This window comes from Pleuronectes platessa, chromosome 6, assembly GCF_947347685.1.
Source record: "Pleuronectes platessa chromosome 6, fPlePla1.1, whole genome shotgun sequence".
Taxonomy (NCBI): Eukaryota; Metazoa; Chordata; class Actinopteri; order Pleuronectiformes; family Pleuronectidae; genus Pleuronectes; species Pleuronectes platessa.
This window is the reverse complement of record NC_070631.1, coordinates 23791893-23816149: the sequence shown is the minus strand read 5'-3', so window position 1 is coordinate 23816149 and position 24257 is coordinate 23791893. Positions and strand designations below refer to the sequence as shown.

Here is a 24257-nt window from a genome sequence, read left to right as displayed (position 1 = left end):
ATGCGCATAAAGATGTGACTATGGTTTGACTGGGACAATTTGGTTTGATTTACAACCCTGGACTGAGTGAGTGGGATAGAGTCAGAGAATTTTGTGCAAAATTGCCTTTGTCTTTCTTCTTTTTAAACTTCTGAAACCTGGTGATGTTACTACTGTTTGATTTGTTTATTATTTTCAAAGATAATTACAATTATTATTATCAATATTATTATTACTGTTACTTTGACACTGACTTTAGATGTAATTCTGACTTTGGAATTCTGTTGTATCATTAATAAAATATATTTAGAAATTTCCTTGAGGATTTCTGTTTTGTTGAATAGACCTTTCACCTCAGCTATTGCGAGTAATGATAAAAACGATACATCGTTAGTGATTAGTAATACCTGTGGTCTGTTTGTGGTCAATCAATAGGAGTTAGAGCTGACTTTATATTTGCTTTTTGTAGGTTTTAGGAATTTGTTGCATGTCTTTGTTGTGGATACTTTTTTTTTACCAGCCTTTAAAGCATTTTACAAACCAGAAATTAATTTATGAAAGTTTCACTCAATATTTATTTTAAGTCAGGAACATATTTTTAAAATGGATTAATTAAATAATTAAACTAATATTAAAACAAAATATTCAGAACAATTGTTACCCTAACCCTAACCATTTTTGCGTTCTACTTTTTATTTTTACTTTATTTCGAATTACCCAGGAAGATCCGGTATCACTTCTCTTTTGCAATGGATCCCTGTTCAGATGAATTAAGTCTTTGAATTTTTTTTCTCTAGAATTTATTTCAACATTAATAAACAAACTATCAAAACAAAAATATATTGTAAAAAAATAACTAAATAAACTAAAAGAATATACAAAACAAAAAAATAACTCAAACAAACTAAAGCAAACGTAACCCGACTCTGCCTAAATAAAATAAACCACACTAAACCAATTTCACATCAGTAGACTTGTTCACATGGGTCGGTCCATATAGTTCGCTCGTTTTAGTGGGAGCTGTGTTTTCCTGAGGTACGTGAAAGCGGATTCAATACCCAGCATGCACTTCGTCACCGCCATTTTTGTTGTTGTGAAGTGCGGGGAGAAGATCCACAGAAACAAACTCAGTTCGAGTGTTTAACTCGTCTTTGTCTCAGTTCGTGAGTGAAAACTCCGTGTGCGTGAGTGTGGAGGACAGAGCTTCACCATGGCGCAGTACAAAGGAGCCGCCAGCGAGGGGGGGCGAGCCATGCAGCTGATGAAGAAACGAGAGAAAGAAAGAGAACAGCTCGAGCAGCTGAAGCAGAAGATTGCAGAGGTTTCTACATTGGTGTCCTGAGTTATAACGTGTTCACCACCTGTTCAACCCCCTGTCTGTTCTCCAGTATTATTAACCACTGGGGTGTGTAGAGGTGTGAGGGCCAACGACCTGCTGGCTCCGTGAAGTGCCCCCTGGTCCAGATAACTGCAGTTTTACCGAGTGTGATCTGAAGCATCATCAGGGATATTATGGTGTAGTTAACTGTCTGAACGTCTCTGTTTCCTCTCAGGACAACATGGTCAAGTCCAACATCGACAAGAAATTCTCAGCTCACTATGACGCTGTGGAGGCAGAGCTCAAGTCCAGCACAGTTGGTCGGTATCAACCCGCCTGACACACTCATCAAAGCAACACACGTGTAGAACCTGGAGAAACACATGGGCTGACTCAGAATGTGACCCACGTAGTGTCACACATGATAAGTTAAGACAAGTCGGCATTAGTCCCACATAGCTGTTTGTCTCAAACTAAAAATAATATCACGAGAAGTAAAAAATAGGTTAACATGCCACTTAAACACAAGCAGTTATAAAGAAACAAATTGAGTAGAAATAGTATAATATAGTATAGTATACAGTATGTAAACAGAATATATGTAATAATAATAATAACTTGAATTTATATAGCACCTTTGAAGAGACCCAAGGACGCTTTACATGCCTCACTAGGGACCGATAGAAAAAACTAAAATGTGCAGAATAGTTTAACAGATTGCAAAGACAGAAATGAGTAATGGCACAACCAAGGGTTTGAGGACATATGAGTCAGGATGGAGATGGCGTGTGCAGACTCAGCGACTCGGCTCGCTCTCATTTTGTCCTAGTTTTTCCTTGTGGATGTTAGCTCCACTGACCACAGGAATGTTGAGACACATCTGCACTACACAGTAAAAACAAATATTGCAATATATTTGGGAATAGTAGATTGATCTCCCCATGGGACTCTTGTTTGACCAGTTTCATGTGTCCTGTGTTCTGATCAGGTCTGGTGACACTGAATGATATGAAGGCCAAGCAGGAGGCGCTGGTGAAGGAAAGAGAGAAACAGCTGGCCAAGAAGGAGCAGTCCAAGGAACTCCAGCTGTGAGTTACTACTTCCTACCAGCATACTTTCTAATAAACCTGTTTTGTTCATCCATTAGAGTTTCTGCTGTAACTTGAAAGAATTACAAGTGCTGTAAAACATATTGTAGTACAGCTGGGGTATGGTTGATGAGTGTTATTTGGCAGCAATTACATCTACATGTGCAAGAAACAAGAAGGCTTCAAGGGTTTTTACTTTGGAATGTTCACAAGAAGCTCAAAACAAAGCTCGTCCTTGGGGATCCCAAGGCATTTTCATGCCAGATGGGATATGTAGTCTGTTCAGTGAGTACTGGGTCTACCCTGGAGTCTTCTTCAGGTTGGGCATTCCCAGTAATTCTCCAATAGAAGGCCCAATAGGCATCACAACTAGATAAACTCCAATCCTGAGAAACAGTGTTTCCGCTGCTTACATTTCTGCATGGCGGCAAGCACACCAAAGTCTTTACCACCACAGAAAAATTCAAAATCTATCCCGGCTCTCCTCCCTTTCAGTAACTACTATACTACAACCTGAGCTTATGTAACGTTACACACTTTATGGCTGAACTTACTGGACTACCGGTAATAACATACACTTTTCTGTGGCTGCACAATGTTCTGGTGTTTCTCAGGCACACCAAGAGTGACACACTCCCTGAACAAACTCGCCAAGTTAACTGAATAACATCCACTATGCGAGGCTGTTGCTAGAGAAATATAATTACATCCACTACTGCCTTAGGATCAGGAAAGATGCATATTAACACCAACACTAATCAGAAGTTATTAGGACCTGAACAGCACTGAAGTTTACTTTGGGTTTGTTTGATTCACTCTACAATTTATTAGGCTGCATTTAAACCCACCGTGTGCACGAAGTTCAATTGCTACACACAGCACAATACACGCACAGCCAGGACATCAGTGTTAAAGTGACCAGAACGATCCGGATTCATGATCCATCATGGTTGAGTAATAACTGAATACAATCAGGAATCAAGTTGAGAAGAGCGATAGAGATCAGCACACACGCATGCTCCCCCCAACCTGCCAGCTGTGTAATCCCTGTTGCGCTGGTTGATTTGAAATTATACAAAATATGCATTTTTTTTAACATTAAAAGTTGCATTGCACATCCCCCACCCCCAAACAGTGGCCTGCTGACGCAATGTTATTGCTGCCACTGCCTCAGGGCAGACTCATATTATGGGTCTTAATGCCTGCCCAGGAGTGATGCTTGGCTGGCAGGAAGGCACATTGTGACTAACGTTAAGTGCGGCTTGTGGATGGGCTACTGGCAGTACAACCTGGTGGAGATGCTGTGTTTCTCACCTCTGACCCTGCAAGGGATGCTTGGACAGTTCGCTTAACTCAAATGTATGAGTGGTCTTTCATTTATTTTGCTTCTGCTCCTTTGCAGTAAACTAGAGAAGCAAAAAGAGAAGAAGAGAAAAGAAGAGCAGAAGAGGAAAATAGCCAGTTTATCTTTTAACCCTGGAGAAGATGAAGATGAAGAAGAAGACGAAGAAGAAGAAGACGAAGACGAGCAGGATTGTGAGTACTGATGTTTGGAAGCAAAGAACTGAGAATCTTCCCTGTGTTTTGTAAATGACTGCTTTGGTCCAACAGTTAAGTTGTAAATTAAACATTATACAGTAAAATTAGGTCTGATGTGGATCCATATGTATATTTTAGGACAGCTTGGATTTGTAAGAAATAAATTACATCTTGTAGTTCGTACCCTGGCTTTTGTGAGATTAAACCAACAGATATAAAATATGAATCTGGGAGTTTATCTCATAGTTGTGTGATTTTTGTCTCAGATTTTCCAGCTAAGAAGAAGCTGGGGAAAAATCCAGACGTGGACACAAGTTTCCTTCCTGATCGAGACAGAGAGGTGAGTCTATATGTGTGCCACTTGTTTGAGACTTTTACCTTATACCTTTGCGCTGGCGACAGCCAGCTGCCAGAGGCATTCTGTTTTGGGGTTGTCCGTCCATCCCATTCCTGTGAACAAGACATCTCAAGAATGCTGAGAGGGAATTTCTTGAAACTTGGTGCAAATATTAACTTGTGCTCAACAATCAACTGATTTGATTTTGGTGGTCAAAGGTCAAGGCCAAGGTGACTTTTTGGCCTCTTGAATATGAAGGAATTTCTCCAGCTTTAGATCAGTTGTCACTTGACTAAGATTATCAGATAAAGTGATCACCTTTCAGTGGTCAGAGTTCACAGTGACCTTAAATTAATCTGGCAAAAAAGTATATAGAATAATTCCACGGAAGTTGGGTTGGTTGGCGGAGGTATACAACTGTAGAGCAGTAATTCTAGTTACTTAGAGGCAAAAATGCTTCATTTCCTTAATGTGTGACATAGATTGTTGCATTCTAGTAATGTGATGTCTGAAGTGTCTCAGACCCTACAGGAGCCCTAACCTGCAGACACAATGTGACAGATCCATTAAACAGAGTTATTACAGGTTCTTAAAATGTCTCTGGCCTTTACTATGCTAAAATATTAGATACACGGTCTTCAATCTATTTAAGTAGGTCTTAATTATGTTATTGCTCATTTAATGCTACTTTAGAGCTTGAAAATAAGTTTTGTATCAGAAAGAGATATAATTTACAGAAATTTTAAATGCATAATAATAATAAATGTCAATATGCTTAGTTTGTAGTTCTAGTTCAATGACCCAGATATTAGCATTGATGTAATACAACTATAAACATGGCCGACATGGAAGTGATAACTTATAGTCTGCAAACACCCGGGTCCTAATTTGTCTCCATACATTCGGCTTGGGTGTTGGAAGGTGGACTGTAGTTTATAAGATCTAGACCCAGAAATCTCCCATTAAGATACGATTTAGATACATCTGACCCGAAGTGAAAATACTAAGAACAAAACCGAAAACTGGAAATACCAGACCCATCACTCAAAAGAGAAAATCTAACCAAAATAAAATAACCAATAAAGCTCTAATATTTTCACTGAACTGGTTTTGTTTGCCTGCCTTGTGTTCAGGAGGAGGAGAATCGTCTCAGAGAGGAGCTCAGGCAGGAGTGGGAGCTCAAACAGGAGAAAATTAAAAGTGAGTGTCCGAACACACACACACACACAGTTTTTGTCACTTACATTCAGTTGTGTATCCATCCACTGTCACCTCAATGCAAACATTCAGGCAACAGTGTCCCATATTTGACAAATGTCTCAGCTTTGGGGAATTTGTCACTTTCATTTTTCCTTTCATTTATTTTCACTTCTGTAACGCTGGATTCGCTGACAGTGAGTGTGTCTGATGCTTGGTGTCGGTGTGAACTTCATAATGGCAACAATCACAGTTTCATGCTTGGAATACAACATAAATGTTTTTGGTGTCGCGATATCAACATGCACGATAAACATGTCGTAAAATATGGCTCTGTGTGTCAATATATTCGGCCAATCAGATGGAGATGTTTGAAATGACTCCACAATATCATCACTGATCATCACATAGTGACCGATACTTTTCTTAATAAGTTAAATCTTACTTCAGAGCAGTGCATTCATCAGCCGTCCCGATCATTCTTTTCCTCTCTATGTCTCTCACACGCACAACACACACTGTGATTGGACACGTGTAAATCCAGTCCGGGTAACAGCAACAGAATTTGTAAACGTAGTATTTGGGGTAGGTTTGGCTTGATGAAGTCGGCGCAACGCACGGTTTTACAAATGATAGAGATACAGAGAGAAGCAGTAAACTATTGACCGAGCCGCTAAAAGCTGTTAAATTATAAGCTTTCACTGTCCAAACATGTTTGAAAGACACGTGGAGCTGTGCATGGCTCCCTGGTGTCTGCCTGGACTTGGTGGCAGTGCAGCCAGGCAGTAGAGCTGTCTGTTGTGTCTGCGTCCGTAGCCAGGGACTGTTTAGGTTTATTTATCGCAAGTCATATCTTCATCTACCGGGCCGTAAAGCCATGTAACGCTTTAAAAACAGTTAAATAACCTTAAAATCAATCCTGTGCCAATGCAAAGATTAGAGAGCAGGTAAGATACTGTCCCTCTTCCTTGAACCAGTTATAATAATAATAATGAAATGATTACAGTGGGTGTGTCAGTGCTTCATGAACATTTTCAGCACATTTTGACATTATAAAAACATAATAGTTATAACTGTGATCAAGTTGGTCACTAAAAGTGATGTGACATGTCATAGCATTTCATTTCCACTCTCTCTAACTGTGGTGCGTGTGTTGTGTTTGTTTGTCATCAGGTGAGGAGATTGAGATCACATTCAGCTACTGGGATGGTTCTGGACATCGTAAGACAGTCAAGGTAAAGAATGAGGAGCTTCAACACTAGTATGTGGGAATGTGTCAGTTCGCCCTCTTTTACGGCCATGCAGTTTGTGTAAGGTATCGTTGACCGGGGGAATTTATATCAACATAACGGTTCACATTCCCATCCTCATTGTGTGTATTTCTCCTGCAGATGAAGAAGGGTAATACCATCCAGAACTTTCTGCAGAGGGCACTGGAAGTCCTCAGGAAAGACTTCAGTGAGCTCAGGTGAGAAGGTGTAAAAGAAGGAAGTGTCAAGTCAACATACAGCATAACTATCCTTAAAAGTTCACTTGTTAAATCCATTATAACTATAGGTCTTTCTGTGATTTCTTCATCGTGCTGTTTGACAGAGCAGGAAATCTATAACCAAACCAACCAATCGGGAACGGACTAAATCAATTCACTACATGCATCACTCTCCCTCACAGTGTCATTTCTTATTTTACCACTTGGAGTTGCAATAGTCTGAACATTTATAATCCTTTAAACAGAGGCTTGAAACTGGAATAATTAGTCAGCTCTCCTTCTGGAAGGAAGTGGATTTTGACATAATATCAAACTTTATCTTGACTGGACTAACTCCTCTCCTCTGTGCAGGTCTGCTGGAGTAGAGCAGCTGATGTACATCAAAGAGGATCTTATAATACCACATGTAAGTACTGTTTGCTTTGATGTAACAGAAGTGGCAAGAAGAAGTCATCAGCATGTAACACTTTTATCAGGTTTTTATCTGTTTAACACAAAAGCAGATACAAACGTGTTTCTTCCCCTGACCTGAGTGTGAATCTTATTTAATAGCAGCCAAAAACGTACAGCTGATAAATAACACAAATTATTATTATTATTGTCAATGTTGAGTTTAACTGGTTGCTTACCTGGTTGTGGTGACAACATGGTGCGGAATGCGGAATCACACTTTTTATGACTTCTTTTTTTTTTTGTATTATTGTTGTTTTTCTTGTTGATCTTTATTTATCTACAGCTGGGTTGCCACAATGAGATTTTCAATATATGATAACAGTTTTAGAATTATGTCATCACAATTCATGGTATTTCTCAGCAATTATTGATATTATTATTATTTATCAATCACAAATTAGATTAAGTTCTTTACTTAGGTAAAGGTACTGATACCAATATCAAGTTCTGCATTTAAAAATATTAAATGTAATTCAATGTTTCACATTACTTACCTAGACTGTGGTGGCCCGCCATATCCAAATTTGTCCTGCCCAAGTTTCATATCTTTATAACAATATTTTCACTTGGTTTGTGCAGCACTATTTGCTGCATGCTTGCTCACATAATTTCAACATCAGTTGTGTCATGCATGACATACTTCCTCTCACAACAACAATTTATCCGGCTGTGGCTGAGGGGTAGAGTGGTCGTCCTCCAACCTGAAGGTCGGCAGTTCGATCCCCAGTTTGACCCATCTGCATGCCGAAGTGTCCTTGGGCAAGATGCTGAACCCCAAATGGCCCCCCATAGAATGACTAGGTGCTCTGAATAGATGCACTGTATGAATGTGTGTGTGAATGGGTGAATTTAAAACTGTACTGTAAAGCGCTTTGAGTGGTCATCAAGACTAGAAAAGCGCTATATAAATATGAAGCCATTTACCATTTATCCTTCCCTCTTTAGTACCTGTCACTTGCATGCGCATACTTTATTACCTCCGGAACTGCTAGAGATCTAAATATTTCTGTCTGGAACACTGTGTAATTGAATTGAATCCAACTACATTTAAATAATTATTGTGTATCTGCTTATTAACAAACAATGGAGATGGATAATAATAGAAATGCAGTCACAGCTTCCAAAACCGATCATCAGATAAGTCAATCATTTACATATCTGTGTGTAACAGCAGGACACTAATACTGCCGGTGCTTTCATCTTACGTTGAAGATATTAAAGTTGATGAAGCCAACTCTTTTGTTTGTGGATTAATGACGCACGAAAGAAATCATGAAAAACGCAGCTGACGTGTCTCCTCACTGTGGGTTGATCTGGTTAGTTTCCTTCGTGTTATATCGTGCACCTTTGATGTAACTTCGGATCACTATCAAAGAGTCATGGACTTGTTAATAGAGACACACTCAGGTTGCAGTGGGATATTTGACATTCCTTTAAAGCTGTAAAGCTGTAATCGCTGTAGCTGAAGTAGTGCAATAATAGATATCAGTCTTCTAAATATAGCTGATATGGGAAATAAGTGATAATGTAAAAAAAACACCATCTTAAAAAGTCTGTGTGTGTGTCCTTGGTTTCTGTTTAATCTATCTATCTATACCTGGTGAGAGTCATGGTTACTTTTATTAATTTAAATGGTGCACTTTACTTTTCAGCACCACAGTTTTTATGACTTCATCGTGACAAAGGCCAGAGGGAAATCAGGTCAGTGAACAATCCACATTTTGCATCTTGGTTTGTTTCTTGATGTTTCATTCTGAAGTTCTAAGTCACTGTGCAGATCAGGGAATGACGTGAAGTTGGGTTTCCTACCTTTTCCCATTTTCCACAGGTCCTCTTTTCAGCTTTGACGTCCACGATGATATCCGACTTGTGAACGATGCCACTGTCGAGAAAGATGAGGTGAGATTTTTCTTTGACCGCAGGAACAGGAGAAGAATCATTTTTTTATGTGAACAAATATCAATCCAACCTTAAAGAACCTGAAATGAACAATAGATGCTTATTATAATATTTGGGTCATTTCTGATTCTGAATGAAATCAGCAAAGACTTGCCCTGCCCAGGTTTTACATGTATATCTCTGAATTGAAAGTTGAAAAACTCTTGTTTCAAATAAATCTACTAAATCAATTATTTCTTTATAATTTGAACTGAGAGCAAATTACAACTTCAATCAACAACAATAAATAATAAGCCTATATAAAATAGTGGTGTACAAATCTCAAAAGAAAATTATGAAGTCAAAGTTAACCAAGTTTTATTTGTTTGTTGCCCGAAGTCTCATGCAGGTAAAGTGGTGCTGAGGAGCTGGTATGAGAAGAACAAGCACATCTTCCCTGCGAGTCGCTGGGAGCCGTATGATCCTGAGAAGAAGTGGGACAAATATACGGTGAGAATCACTTTGCCAAATGTTGGCTTGCTTCATCTTAGCAGTAAATCACCAATTCTCTTTGAACAGATTATTGAGGTTTTATTCTAGTCTTGAATCTAATCTGTTGACTGTTTTTCATTCTGATTAAATGACCATTGTAAACCAACTGTGTTTCCGGAAGCATGCAGCTGTGTTTAATTTTAATAAACCAGGGTAGTAAGTTGACAAAGACTATAAAAACACATTGTTCTTACACAATTGTTCATATAATTATGTGAACTTACCGCAGCAGTCTGATGAGGCTGTTAAGTTAGTGTGATTTATTTTACTTCCGCCCATCTAACCAGTGTTGACCACCAGCTGGTGAACACAGTGGAGCATTTAGCTGTGCAAGAGCCAGATGTTTCTCTCAGGGGTCGGTAGAAACAAAACAAGCTAAAGGGACTGAATAGTGAACGCAATTAAATAATAATGTTGCTCTGTAGGAAGTTTGTGGTTTAATGTTGAGTCTACAGTTTGTGGCAACTGCTCCAGTGGTTAAAGCTACAGAAGCGATGATGTCTTTAAGGTGGCAGCAGGTAAGTAGCTCAGGGGATTCATCGCCGTTCCTGACCTTTAAAACCTTTGCCCACATCTCTTATTCTTTTTCCAGAGATTGGTATAGGTCTTGGGTTTGGCTTGCTAGTGTCTTGAAACAACAGTCGTTGCGACTTGGTCTTTCGGGGCTTTGTTCATTAGTCACCCTGCTGGGGGCGATCAATCCCTGACTCGTGTCCAAGTAATTTGCAAGCAACACAGATCAGCCCTCTTGATCCACAACAACCATGTTGGAAATGCTTGGAAGCACATACTGACTGAATCAGAAACCTGAGTCTAGCTGGTTTTTACCTTCAAAGATCTGCCCAGGTGTTCTTATGGATGGTTATATGGTCCCAGTTGGTCCTCGATCCCTGATTGCACATAGCCACTGTAGTACTGCAACGTTCCTCTTCCACTACTCTGCGCATGTCTTCCTGAATCAAGGAATAAATCAATGAAAGGTCTTGTGTAACCCAGCTCAATTGAATCTAGGGAGCAAAATTGCCATTTCTCATCTGTAAAGGACAGATCTGGACCGCTCATGATATTTGTATACGCCTTCTTATGCAGCTTTACCTTAAAATCTAGATGTCTTGCCAATGGATGGTTATCTGTGAAAAGAAGCTGATCTAGCTGATAAACATGTTGTTGTTATTGCTAAATAAAGGGAACCTGGCAAGGACTCATGAGCTCATGCCAAAATTATTGATTCAATTTGGGACGTATAATCAACTACTTTAATTTGAACTTGTGCTCTTGCATCAGATAAATATTTGACACCCACAGTTCACTAGAAAGAATCCTTTCTGTTTTCTATAACTACATTATAACAGAAGACCTGTGAACCATTAGCATCAGATTGGATCAATAGATTTTCGAGAAGAAGATGAATGGTTGGAGGAATAAGGGAACACTTAGCAATTTACTCTAATCAAATAGTTTAATTTAGTTTGGACCTGACCTTGTTGGCCCTGTGGAGTAACTTCGTATTGTGTTTCTTTGTTTTTCAGATCCGATGAAATGGCCAACTTCTCCAGCCTCTGGAAATGTCCTGTTTTTCATCTCCTTTTTATTTCCTCTGTTATACCATCGTTCATCTGTGCTTTATCAAGATTTGATACTTTTGATTCACAGCTTTCCTGGTATTTGAAATGCTAATTTCCCCAAATGTATTTGATTTACCAACGCATTGTTTCCTGTGAAAACAAGCCCACATTCATGTAGATAAAGCCGATCTACATGTTCTATTGTCTGTGCTTAATAAAGTGAATTTGGATGGAACTGGCTGGACTTTGATTAAACTTGGCACCTGCACGTGGACCCTTGTCACTCGCTGAAGAGACTTTTCATCGTCAGCCTGTGAGTTTGTGTGAAAGTGGTTTTTGGCCTGAGCTTTGAACATTATTACATTCTGTTGAGGGGCTGAGCCTGCCATGTGCCTCCTGCTCATAAATAAAAAATGTAACTTAGAGATGCATAGCTGTTAAAACATGCAATGCCAGTTGGCTGGGCTGCACCTCCTCCAATAGCCTCGAGACACCACTCCCTTTCTCCTCCTCTCACGTTCCTGTCACTCACACAGCATTGCAGACGCTTTGACATTAGATTTCACTCCTCACGCCGAGCGGAGGCTACTTCAGGCCGTCCTGTCCAGTGAGTGAATGGGGGAGTGGGTGTGAGTTTGAGGTGTGGTGCTGACAGTGTCATGCTGACTGCAGCAGGATGTGGAGGTCAGCTCTTGTGCTCCAGCTCGTCGTGCTTGGTCTCCCACTCTGGGCTCAAGACGATAACACAGCCACTGCTCTCGCTCCTCAGGACTGCACTCTGGACTGCGTCCGCCAGGTAAGTCCCGGTTTCAAACCTGCTCCACATTAACACAGGTTCTGCTTTGTAGCAAACTCATCTTCTGTGCCTTCTACGTACATTGCATTTCCCTTGGTGGCGTCTGCTCTGAAGCTAGGTTGAATCTGTTTACGTAATGAGCTGCAGTTGTGTACATTAGAGGAGCTGCAGTTGTGTACATTAGAGGGGCTTCACTTCACACTTCTGCTCTGACAAACCTGCACATTGTGTTTGTGGTTTCATGCCATACTAGCTGGGTCCTGTTATACAGTGTATCAGGATGCTCAGACCAGTTAGAAAGTTGTCTTTCTATCACGTATATTTTATAGTTCCAACAATATATGCCTCAGACAGTTTCCTCTGTCTACGCCTAAAAAATATAATAAGAAAATTACAATCACAGATCCAATTTATAAAATAGAGTTAGAGATAAAAAAATTGGTCATAGATTTGTATAGCATTATAGTAAAATACAGAGCGGGAAGAATGAAGGCCATATTTACAGTATGAGCAATAGATTCTAAGTCAACAGTTCCCACTCTTTGCTTTTGCCTCCTGAATTGCAACAAAAACAAGTCGTAAAAATAATTCCAATTTTTGTTTGACCTGGTTATAACCTGAAGCCGTGGGGCCCCTCCAGGGGCAGCAAGCTACATGTGAAGGGTCACAATAATGTGAACCCAACCGATAATCAGAAGAGACGTGTCTCTGAGACATATTCAGAACATTTGACATGCAGCAAAAATAAATGGCTTCATTTTGTGGGTTCACACTTAGTTCGGACCCACTTTCCCAGACGACAGATCAACTGTAGAGAGATCTGTAATATTTACAAGACTGGCTGAACGTCTTTGTGTGTGACTAATATTTACTGCACACTGTAAATATCCTTACTTCTCAAAGCTTGGCTTTAAATCCCTCAACTAAAGACAGGTTATTTGTGAAGCTTCTTGAACCGCATCATCAGTAAACATACTGAAACACCAGGCTGCAGTTGTTACGGGGGAAAATACTAAAATGCTGAAATGTGTCCCCTGTGGCACATTAGACTGGTCTTCCTCGGGTCTTTGTGCAATGTCAGGCAGGTTACTCTTTGCAGTAGAATATCAAACCCTGTGGTTGGAGCTGTTTACGTTCACCAACAATAAATATACAAAGGAAAATTGTTGAACCTAAATGTTGGTGTGTGTTAACACGACAATCCCTTCTTGATAGACACACACTGTCACTTTGACAGCTCACAAACTTCTTTAATATGTGGTAACCACAGAGTTTAGTATTAAAACTGTTTTGCCACTGCTGACGTTTGTGCATTTTTTACGTCACCTACTACACTGCGAGTGTTGTGAGTGAAGGGCGTGTCATTTGTAAGATTGCATGCTAAGCATGTCTCATCTTCGGTTTGCGTGCCAGTAAGTATTTAGACTGCAGAGACTTTCTGTGTGCCATTACCTCACCTGACAGTTTAACTACCACTCTGTGAAGACACACACACACACACAAAGGCCCGAGGCAGGTCATGTTTTTCTTTCCTCTCATTTCTCCACCTGTTAGTCTAGTTATGTTCTGTAAACCTGGGCAGGTTAACAGTGTTTATCAGGGAGGTGCAAGAAGTAAACCTACTTTATTTAACTACAGATACTAAAACAACAATAAATAAATAATCTACAAAAGTAAAAGTCCTTCATTAAAAAAGTTGACTTATTTTTTAAACCATATTATCAATAAATTTACTTTTAAGTTTCTAATTTAAAATACTTGGTTGCTGATATTGATACGGTTTTATATTTTTCATTTCCTTTATTTATTTATAAAGACAATGTTTTAACACACTATTAAAATGTTAATACTAATGAATCCAACTGTAAGCAGTATGTACTGTGTGTGTGTGTGTGTGTGTGTGTGTGTGTGTGCGTGTGTGTGTGTGTGTGTGTTTGTGTGTGTATGCATGCATTGAATAGAATAGAAAACTTTCATTGTCATTGCACAGTGTACAACGAGATGTAGCACCAATCCTTAAGGTGAATAGTATAGATTGAAAAAAAGGTATATATGAGCTAGTAATTAAATATGCAAACAGAGAGGCAGATAATGTTTAGGTTAATTGAAGACCATAGCTGTTAATGTGAGTTATCTTGTTATATAAATAACGTTTATTATTATTAGTATTGAATACCGCCAGTATGATTATGTCATATCATTATCTGGTAACTTCCGTCGCTGCTGGTCTCTATGTTGAAATCATTATGGTCATCTGTCTCCTCAAGCTGTTGACACTGATTCGCTCCTGTTCTGATTCATTAGTGTCACAGTGTGAGTAAAACTCTTGAAGAGTGAAAACCACAGTATATTCACAGTGTTTTTAAGTGCAGTACAGCTTTGTACTTTACTTCTACTCTATATTGCAGAGACACTGTTAAGGAGATACTATTAAATAGAACCATACTTATACTTATAAATATATTTTGAGCATAGTGTTCAGAAACCGACCTCTATTGTGTCTTGTTTTATGATTCACTCACTGTGACAGTATTGTCCATCCAGGTTTGGGTCACTGATGTAAGTATGTGCAAAAGTTTGGAAATATCCTTCTATTGCGTATTCTTTACTTGGCTCATTATATCCTTCAATCCTATTTTTTTATAAGTGGAATTATGGACATTCTCTTATAATATATGAACGTTAGGATATTATGATTTCTATTTTATCTCATAATTGAACTTTTTTTTTCCTAAAGACTGGAGAGAATTTGTTAAGGTTTAGTTACAAGACAGTTTTTTTACTTAAAAAATTTACAGCTAGAATGTGGCGAGATAAAGGTAAAATGCTCACACATTATCTTGTTGTTTTGCCCCATTATAAAATATTTTGCTGTTTTTATAATGGGAAAAAAAACGGATCGTGTACAAAGTATTGTTGGAAAATACCTCCGAAGCTAAGGCCCTAAACAGACCAGCACCTGCATACATACTTCAATACTCAGCCCTGAAGCAAATAACTAAAGCCTTCAAGTCTTCGATTGAGAAATGGCAAAGCAATAATCCAGGACATCGTATAAATGGAATAATAATCGACAGAGTTAGATGTGAAAAAAAGAAGAAAATACATTGGTTTAAGTGGAAGAGGCCGTGGATGAATGGAGGAAATTATATAAAGTTAGACTAAAATAAATACCTATGGGAGGATACTGGGAAAATAAAAACTTTACACAAAATGTTTTAAACAACATGGATTTTCTCCAAACATCTGACTCCACAATAGGCGCAATTGAAGACCACAGAGCAGAAGTGTGCTTTGAGTTGTGTTTCTGAGTTTTGAGGCAGCTCTTGAGAAAGCTGTGATGCCAGAACACAATTAACAGCCTATTCATCAGGAATTAATCCCAGAGTTCCCACTCGGGTAAACTCCTGGAATTCACATTCCTGTGACTGAAACAGATCTCCTTCCTCCTGTCAGCCGAACAGAGAACGCATTAAATCCTGAGAAAATTTTGACCCTAATCAAATCAATTGACGTCTTTGAGTTCACGCCCCAAAAAGCTGGACCTGTTTTTGGACATTGTCATTGACATGTGTTCATTTTATTTTCCTTTCATATCTTTTATTTGTTTTGAATCTGTTTGGGCGGTTCACCTGTCAAAACAATGACATCATCATCATGTGGCTGCTTGGTCTGAAGTCATGATCTCTTTCTCCTCTGCAGGGAGCACCAGGATGTGAATACTGCAGAATAGCAAGTGCAGATATCAAGGAGGCGCTGGGTTTCAACTCCATCCAAGAGTTTGGAAGTAAGTCCGACAGACGGGCTGTGCAGTGGCTAAATTACAGCTGGAAACCATATCAAATGCTCCGACAACTCTGAAGATGTTGTTCACTTTGTACTCAAGGCTGAGTCCGGGACCCCCCCCCCCCCCGCCCGCCCCCAAACCTCCTGCACTTCATATTAGGATTTCAACCCAGGCAAGCCGAAGGACAGACATCGACCTTTAGATTTGCCGTTGTGATACTATAAAGATCAACAACATTTGGTCCAACAGCATTCATGTCAACTAATCCACAGTCATGTTTATTCATGAATATATCAACAACTATAATGGTTGGGTGGTCATGACGTTTTCTAAATTCCCTCAGGATCCTCAGGGGATGAACCCCACTGAATCTGCCTCTATAGAGTCAACATGAGGTCTTAGGTGAAATATGTGTTGGATTGTAATTTAACGGAACATGGCATATTCCCATCCATATGAAGATGTGGCTCCAAAATGTTATGTTTATGTTCTGGGGAAAAAATCTGCCGGTAACGCAGTACAATTTAATTCGTCATCACTCCACCTGCCATTTTAATGTTTTTTTTTTTTTTTTTAATTTCTAGATGCAGGTGCAATAGTCAATTAGCTCCACATGCAGGTCCAGAAATGAATGCCTACTCTGATTGTCTGAAGCACTTTGTCACTGTACGTATCCGTTTCTCCTCAGGTTGTATCCCTTGGCCATGCTTGGAGCTGCTAGGAGAAGAAGACCCTGAGATCTGTCAGCACTATGTCCAAGCACCAAACGATGTGAAGGTCGAATCTGTACATGAGCCAAACTCCACCACGGAAACTATCCTTGTTTCCTGGAAACCCAGTTATTATGGTGTGTTTAATCAAAATTACGTCAATGTTTCAAACCTTCCCAATGCAGTTCTCAAAAAGACACTCTAACTGTGTCAAACAGATGTTTGGTTGATTTTTGAAATTGTCTGCCAGTTTTGTGAATCATTTATCTTTTCAATCATGAGATCCCTCCCCCTAGGTCAATTACCACATCCAGTCTTGACTTGCACAAATGATTTCAGGTCACGAACAGTGAGTTATTACTGAAAGATAAAGGTGATGCCTTGTATTATGAGAATCCTTCAAAGTGTCCAGAGACATTTGATTAGTTCACACATGAGTGAATTGACAGTGTAACATACAGACACGTGTACGTTTAAATCTGATCTGACCGTGCACTGAACTGGAGCAGCACATGCAGCACACACATGATCTCGACATTGATGGATATATGCAACTTGGATGATGGATTGCTGAATTTGCGACACATATTTCCTTTTGTCCATTTTGTGTTTTCTCAGGGATCGCCTTCCTGCGAGGCTTCCAGGTGTCCCTCCAGGCGTTGGGAGGATCTACTATTGCCTGTCAGCTCTTTCTCTTCCACCGCAACGTTTCCCTCGTGGCTGAACATGCTCAAAGGGTAGGAAGGGACCCTCTACCACTGGTCTTTATTTCTATTTATATCTGGTATGCTGTTTGACAAACTGTATTTCTTCTGGTTTATACTCACAAGAGGCACATTTTGATAGTTAGATACAAGCTGCAGCCAAATAATATGTTTTTTTACATCGATAATATATAGTGGTTTTATTTTTAATAGTTGAATGGATCCTGAATATTGTTTTGTGAAGGACACTGTCCTGGCTGTACACCACTTACCACTTTCTGAGAATCCTTTAGTTTCTGCTCATACATCATATATCATGACCCTGTGATTGTAAAACGATGGTGAGATCCCAGCAGCATAACCATCCCATAAACTTAAAATATGTCCTGAGAGAAGTCAGCTATAGAGTTTTCTCTTACGATGTATGAGAAGCTTAGAAGTCCCACAAGAACCTCATTGGAGAACTGTTTATTCAAAACAACAGGCACAATGTACAATATAAAACAATACTGTAACATGCATAACACATCTCTATTCAGATCCCCCCACACAAACACTACCCGACGTGCAATCCCTGTACTAAGTGGTACAAGTGATGGAGGGGAAAGGAGAGCCATATGCAAACCATGTTGACAATATAATCCAGTGACAAGAGGATCACTGTGCTGTGTTTACCTTGGACTCTGTTTAAACCACTGCTGCATGAAAACAGTTAGTATCACATCAACTGGAGTTTCAGAGATAAGTTTGTCTATTGCTTTGAAAATGAAAAGAATTGATTCATCAAACAATACAGTATTATAGCATCAAGCACTGCCACATTTTGTTATTTATTTTGTATTACTCAATTATATGAGATATTAACCAAACTTAATCCTGTTAGATATGTTAATAATAATAATAATAATAATAATAATAGTAATAATAATAAATATTTACCTATGTGCTTGCTTGTTCATTTATTTATTTAATAACTTGTCATTTCCCTCCTTATATTACTGTATATGCCCATTACTTTTTCACCTGAAAAAAAAAACATTTTCCTTTACTAGAGAAGTGCAAGAGTGTTACGCCCAAAAATAAAAGCACAAGTAAGCTATGACAAATTCATGGCATAAACACCGTGATGTATTAAAGATAAAGGTAGATGGTCGAAGTTACATATACAAACTACAGCTCTCTGCATAAATAAATCAATAAATCCTTATTTCAGAATTATACTAAAAGTAGGGAGCTAATTACTAGGAAATGTGAAGTAACAATGAAATGTTGTTGGTTCAATTATCAAGTAAACTCAATTCAAAAATGAATTGGGGAAAAATAAACCTATTAAAAAAGACTTATCATCCAGGCATCGATTATTTGTGGTCCAATTTGTATTCGTACTATGGACACAAAAACAGAGACAAAACCAGTATTAGTATAGAAAACATTAACAGCACATACAAAATCAGAGCATTTTAGTACAGTACATTGAGATATGACACGAGAAAGAACTTCTCTGTAAATGAACCATCTAACAAAAAGTCTTATCTCACTATCACAGATGAAAGTATGCACAGTGCTATATTTAACCACAACCAAGGTCATGACAGCTGCTGTGTTCTGAAGGTGTACAAGTCGGACCCTTTCCCCGGACTCGCCGTTGGGTCCCAGTATGCTGTTACCGTCATGGCTCTGCCGGTGCCTGAGGAGTGGGAGAGGTTCTACATCAGCAAGATCTTCTCCACACGCTGTAAGACCCATTTCAGCCTTAGGCCAGATTATCACACAACACACACACACACACACACACACACACACACACACACACACACACACACACACACACACACACACACACAGGTGCAGCTTGTAAATACCGTGGTTGCCTCAGAGTACCCTTTAGGCCAATTCCCTCCTTCTGTTGGCTTGTTTAAAATGCACACATGCATGATGGTCTCATGCTGCACCATCAGGAAGCATGTGTGGTCCTAACATTGGTGAATGTATAGTAATATGCATGTTGTGCTGTGTTTTGCAGCTTGTGAAGAGAAGAACGGTCTTGAGCAGTGCAAAAACGGTGAGACTTCCTTATACTTCCCAAATAAAGGTTAGATGTATAATTTTCTTACGATCAGCTGTACGTCAACGTCAATATTGTTATGGTCTGCTTGTAGACTGGTATCCCAAATATGTCGAGGTGCAGCAGGAGGGGGCTGCCATCACCGTGACGTTCAACCTGGCTCCCCAGAACCTGGGCATCACAAGCTACTTCTCCCTTTGTTATGCTAACAGAATGAAGAAATACACAGAAATAACGCCTGTAGGTGGTTAAGCCTTCTGCAGCTTTATGTTTATCTTTGCATCTTTGTTTTCACACAGTGCATCAATACCAGCCTTATTTGACAGATTACCTTATTTATTCTATTTCTATTACAGACATATTTGGTAATTATGTGACCCTATCTCCACTAACCATTTATTCATCTTCTGTAGAATTCTTCCAAAAACAATACTCACCACAGCTTTCAGCTGAATGACCTCCAAGAAGGAACCAATTACACTTGTGAGGTAAAATAAAATTGGATTTAGGTCATCTATACTTTTGACTATGCATTTGATGATAATATTGATGTGACAGTTGTTAAAAATGTGTGCTTTGTTTTAAGTTTCTTTGTCCTGAGCTAACATTTCTTACAGTTTGACTACATTTCCCACAGTTCAGGCTTCATGAAAGTGAAAGGGCTTTGAGTTCAAGTGAAACTAATGTCAATGACAATGTTTGTGGTGAGGGGTCCACAAACAATTTGCACCCAACCCTGCTGTCCCCATCAGCTCGTCCGAGCTTTTTTACTGTGGATAGGACACACTGTGTGCTGTGCTTAACAATAAAGGGCACACCAACTAAATTAGTGCCTGGTTGGTGACCATTTAGAGAACTTAACATCTGGAGTTAATGGAGAAAAAGCAGAGATCATAGGAAAGAGGTTATTTCCACAGTGTTTCCCATAGACTGTGACGGTCTGCCATATTCTGCTTTGTTCCACCACAGTTTCATGATGAACAAAAACAATTTTACACTTATTTTACCTTGTCACTCAGAATCTGTTGCGCATGATAGTGTTAGGATGGGCAAAATGGCAAGCGTGAACCCGAAAGCACGACACCGGAGCAGTCTTGGGATGAGCAAAGTTCTTGTTTAATAACAGATCAGGGGTCAGAAGCCAGGCAGTCAGTCAGAGAAGGCCCCCCTGTTACCGCCATAGATTGTTCTGTGGAAACGCTGCCTATAGTCATCAGATGGCCATAAATAAAAGCAAATCTTTGCATTTGTTCTCAAATAGGCAACTACTAGCTAACATGTTTATAAGGTGATATTGATGTGCTTACAGCTCTTTATGTGGCATCTTATTGGCCAAATAACAATTTAAGTTCAACAATATCCTGTCAAACTACAATTACCGAGGCCACAGGGGAACTCAACATTTCTTGTGTCACAGATTGCTGCTAACGAAGTGGATGCAGTGAGAAGAGCTTTCAACGTTCAGGTGATGCACATTCACAAAGGTAATGTTCACCACTAAAGCAAATAAGCACATTTCCCCAAATGCCAAATTATTTAATAAGTGTCGGCCAATGATTTGTCATTTACTCCCATTTCTCCCCCCCTCAGAAGGTCCCAGGACACACTTTATCACTGCCTCCTTGGCTCTGATACTTCCACTGTGCCTGGCTGTCGTAGTCATTATTGTAGTCATACTGGTTGCTCTCACCAGGAGAAGGTCTAAGCTGCAGATGAAGATATGTGACGTAAAACCAGGTGCAAAGACAAATTCAATACATCATGTTTGTATTTCACTAGGCTCAATTTAATCAAAATAGCAGTTCATTGAAACCATGTTCATATCTGCTCTATCTTTTCCAATACCAGCAGCGTGTGAAATGTAACCAGGTTTCTGTTTCGATGTCCCTTCAGATGTCATCCGGCAATACCATGACAGCGGGAGTCAGGAAGAAATGGTATCGTTACCCAGAAGCAGGCTGACCCCTCCTCGTCTTCTGATTTGTTACAGCAGCTTTGATTGTCCTGCACATGTCAAAGCTGTCATGCAATTGGGGGCCTTCATACAGCAGCACATGGCCACTCAGGTAGCAGACATGACATTTAAAAGGCTAAATGTTCAATTTCACAAGGACCATCTAAGTGAGCTGTTCTATTAGATCATTTTGAGATGAAACTCTTCTTCTCTGTCCAGGTGTGCCTGGACCTGTGGGACTCTCTCAGCGTGGCTGAGGAGGGCAGTGTGGCCTGGCACTGCCGGCAGATCCGGGAGAGTGACTTTGTCTTGGTGATCTGCTCTCAGGGCCTTAACCACAGACGTGAGCCTTCAGGCCAAGAGAGTGATGATGAAGAGGCAGACAGGCGGCTGAACTTCAACGCCTTCAGCTCTAATGCAGCCATCCAACTCATGGTAGAGGAGGTCTGCCGAGCTAAGGCCAGAGGGCAGGACTTGTCCAAGTACATGGCAGCCATTTTCGAGTACTCTGAGGAAACAGACATCCCCACTGAGCTGAGGCTGGTATCTCACTACAGGCTGATGAGTGACTTGCCGCTGCTCTTCTCCCACCTTCATGGAGTGGCCCTCCACAGACCTGGGGGTTACCTGAAGATAAACAACATCTCAGAGGAAAGTTTTGCCAAGTTGCCCGCTGGAGCAGCTCTGCAGAGGGCTATCCATGAGGCAGGACTGGCAATAGGAGGCAAAAGACCCAATTCTGTGGAAGAGGGGGAATAAACACTAAAAAAGTCAATCTGTACACTCTGAAAAGGTGGGAGTGGAGATAAAATCTGCTAATGGCCAAAAACGTTCTGGTTTTGCATCGAAAAAGGCAAGATAATCTGGAAGTTCACAGCAGATGGTAAAGATGTACCTTTAAGCAATCACCCACATAACCATCTCGGCCTCAACTGTGCTCCAGTGGCAGCAGCAGCACACTGTGACCTCTAATGTATTAATGTGTTACATGTAAAGGATGTTACATGTAGGAAGGATTTGTACATAGAGCATACAATAGTGGTCAGCAAGACTAAATGTATTTGACATTGTTTTTCGTGGCTTTAATCTGTTATTTGTATTGCAGTAAAAAGGTTAAAACCCACTATGAAATTATATTGGCACTATAAATAAAAATCATATTATCTAATAAATTAGTTAGTGAATTTATTCTGTGAGAATGTTTACCTTGAAGAGGATAGTGAAATTTATATATACATGAAAGCTTATATTTTTATTTATACATGTGCATATTGCATACAGAGATGAGAATGGATTAATAGACCCATCATTTTAATGGTATTTTATTTTTTGTTGTTTCATTGAATTTTATTTTTGAAAGTATTTTATTTTGTGTTGTATTTCTATTAAATATGCACTTTTACGCATGAAATCATGTAATAAAATCATGTTACAACAGGTTTTCTGACATTTATGTGCAATGGAGTCACTTTGTGCTGCAAGGAGTGGGGGCATAAGGGCTTGGATTAAAAACATGTTCAAACAGTTTTAACAGAATAAGGATGAGGTCAGTATTCTTAGTCGGGGAAACCACAGAGGAATCAAGTTGAGGCTCCACAACATCTTTTCTCAGACTTAATGTAGAACTCAAACGGCAAAACTATGCACTACTAACCTTACAATACATTAACTTATCATCATCCAGTGAAAGATGAACCTCTGTGACCTCCACCCCCTCTGAGATCACCAGCATGAACACCTCACAACTCCTGAGCTCTGACGAGAGGCGGTGGTCTAGTGGCAGAAACTTGGACTATGGGCAGAAAAGGTCTCTGGTTCGTCTCTGGTTCGACTCCACGGAGAAACAACAAAAAGACGAACCTGAATTGATCTGTCCAAAAATCCAAGAGTCTCCCTACCCTGTCTAGTGCCCCTGAGCAAGGCACCTTACTCCCCCAACATCTGCTCCCCGTGTGCCGTACATGGCTGCTCACTGCTCTGTGTGTCCTGCACCAGATGGGTTAAAGCAGAGGTTAAATTTCCCTACAATTGCATGATGTGCCTTTGCATATCTGTGCATGTGTTTGGGATAAATAAATGTATCTTAATCTTAATCTATTGAGAACATTTCGAGGTCCAAGGGCAGGACTACCTAAAGAGGTGAATGTTATGTCTAATGACTCGCAGACTTCTGCCTTACCAGTTTTAGGTAAACTGGCGACTTCAGACGAGACATCTTTATTGTGACGTACATAACTTCGACAGCACTGTAGTAACACTGTTGTGCATACTGCACTAACTACAGCCACGAGTGATACTAATACAAAACTGTGAACATGTACAGGACAGCTAGGGTAGGTAAAGTTGAAAAAGCTAGAAAGAGAAGGCTTCACTTTGAAAAAAAGAAACCGATACATCCCATCCCTACCCATCAGACTTCTCATAAAAGCTACGCCCCAATAACAAATGAACACGCACTGACAACTGCAAGAAGCCCACTTTACAGTGACTCTAACTTCAGTGCTGTACAGCAGATTTTATTCATTTTTACGTATATCTTAAATTAGATTTAATCTTAATTTCAATTATTTTACTTTTGTTCCTATTTTATTTTACTACTTGCACTATGATGTATTGCGTGTCACTCTCTACTTGTACCATTATTCTTGTGAAGCACTTTGCTCAACAAAGTTGTTTTAGATGTGCTGTAAAAATATAATCGATATTGGCATTGACAGCTGGGGTATGTGTCAACAGGCAGTTTGGTGAGTGACAGACAGGTAACCCCACCTTTTAATTTGGTTCCTATTAAATGATTAGTCGGGTTTAAAAGCTTAAAAAAACAACTTTTTTTGTCTGCATGCATC

The 24257-nt window shown here is 39.7% G+C and overlaps 2 protein-coding genes across 3 annotated transcripts; both read left to right on the top strand.

Annotated features, from left to right (window-relative positions):
• Positions 1-1046: 1046 nt before the first annotated feature.
• On the top strand, positions 1047-11630 carry fam50a (family with sequence similarity 50 member A). The gene is made up of 13 exons (XM_053425295.1): positions 1047-1300; positions 1533-1617; positions 2286-2385; positions 3788-3921; positions 4191-4264; positions 5395-5461; positions 6632-6693; positions 6850-6926; positions 7299-7353; positions 9053-9101; positions 9229-9299; positions 9678-9788; positions 11360-11630. Exons 1-13 carry the CDS (start codon positions 1190-1192, stop codon positions 11366-11368), a joined length of 1005 nt encoding a protein of 334 aa, XP_053281270.1. The 5' UTR covers positions 1047-1189; the 3' UTR covers positions 11369-11630.
• A 150-nt stretch (positions 11631-11780) lies between these two features.
• Positions 11781-22860, top strand: si:ch211-207e14.4 (interleukin-17 receptor D). 2 transcript variants are annotated; one of them, XM_053425294.1, is made up of 12 exons: positions 11781-12191; positions 15894-15978; positions 16667-16825; positions 17307-17425; positions 19004-19127; positions 19416-19454; positions 19552-19697; positions 19871-19945; positions 20875-20941; positions 21051-21194; positions 21351-21523; positions 21631-22860. In XM_053425294.1, the coding sequence occupies exons 1-12, from the start codon at positions 12072-12074 to the stop codon at positions 22168-22170; spliced, it is 1791 nt and encodes a 596-aa protein (XP_053281269.1). In that variant the 5' UTR covers positions 11781-12071; the 3' UTR covers positions 22171-22860. The 2 variants fall into 2 exon arrangements, with proteins under 2 accessions (XP_053281269.1, XP_053281268.1); XM_053425293.1 differs by having other exon boundaries at positions 21048-21194.
• Positions 22861-24257: the final 1397 nt, after the last annotated feature.

Coding starts and splice junctions, on each gene's coding strand:
- fam50a (XM_053425295.1), top strand. CDS start 1,190: ATGGCGCAGTACAAAGGAGCCGCCAGCGAGGGGGGGCGAGCCATGCAG. Junction 6,694..6,849: donor GACATCGTAAGACAGTCAAG/GTAAAGAATGAG, acceptor TTTCTCCTGCAG/ATGAAGAAGGGTAATACCAT. Junction 6,927..7,298: donor AAAGACTTCAGTGAGCTCAG/GTGAGAAGGTGT, acceptor TCCTCTGTGCAG/GTCTGCTGGAGTAGAGCAGC.
- si:ch211-207e14.4 (XM_053425293.1), top strand. CDS start 12,072: ATGTGGAGGTCAGCTCTTGTGCTCCAGCTCGTCGTGCTTGGTCTCCCA. Junction 19,455..19,551: donor TCTTGAGCAGTGCAAAAACG/GTGAGACTTCCT, acceptor GTCTGCTTGTAG/ACTGGTATCCCAAATATGTC. Junction 21,195..21,350: donor GATATGTGACGTAAAACCAG/GTGCAAAGACAA, acceptor ATGTCCCTTCAG/ATGTCATCCGGCAATACCAT.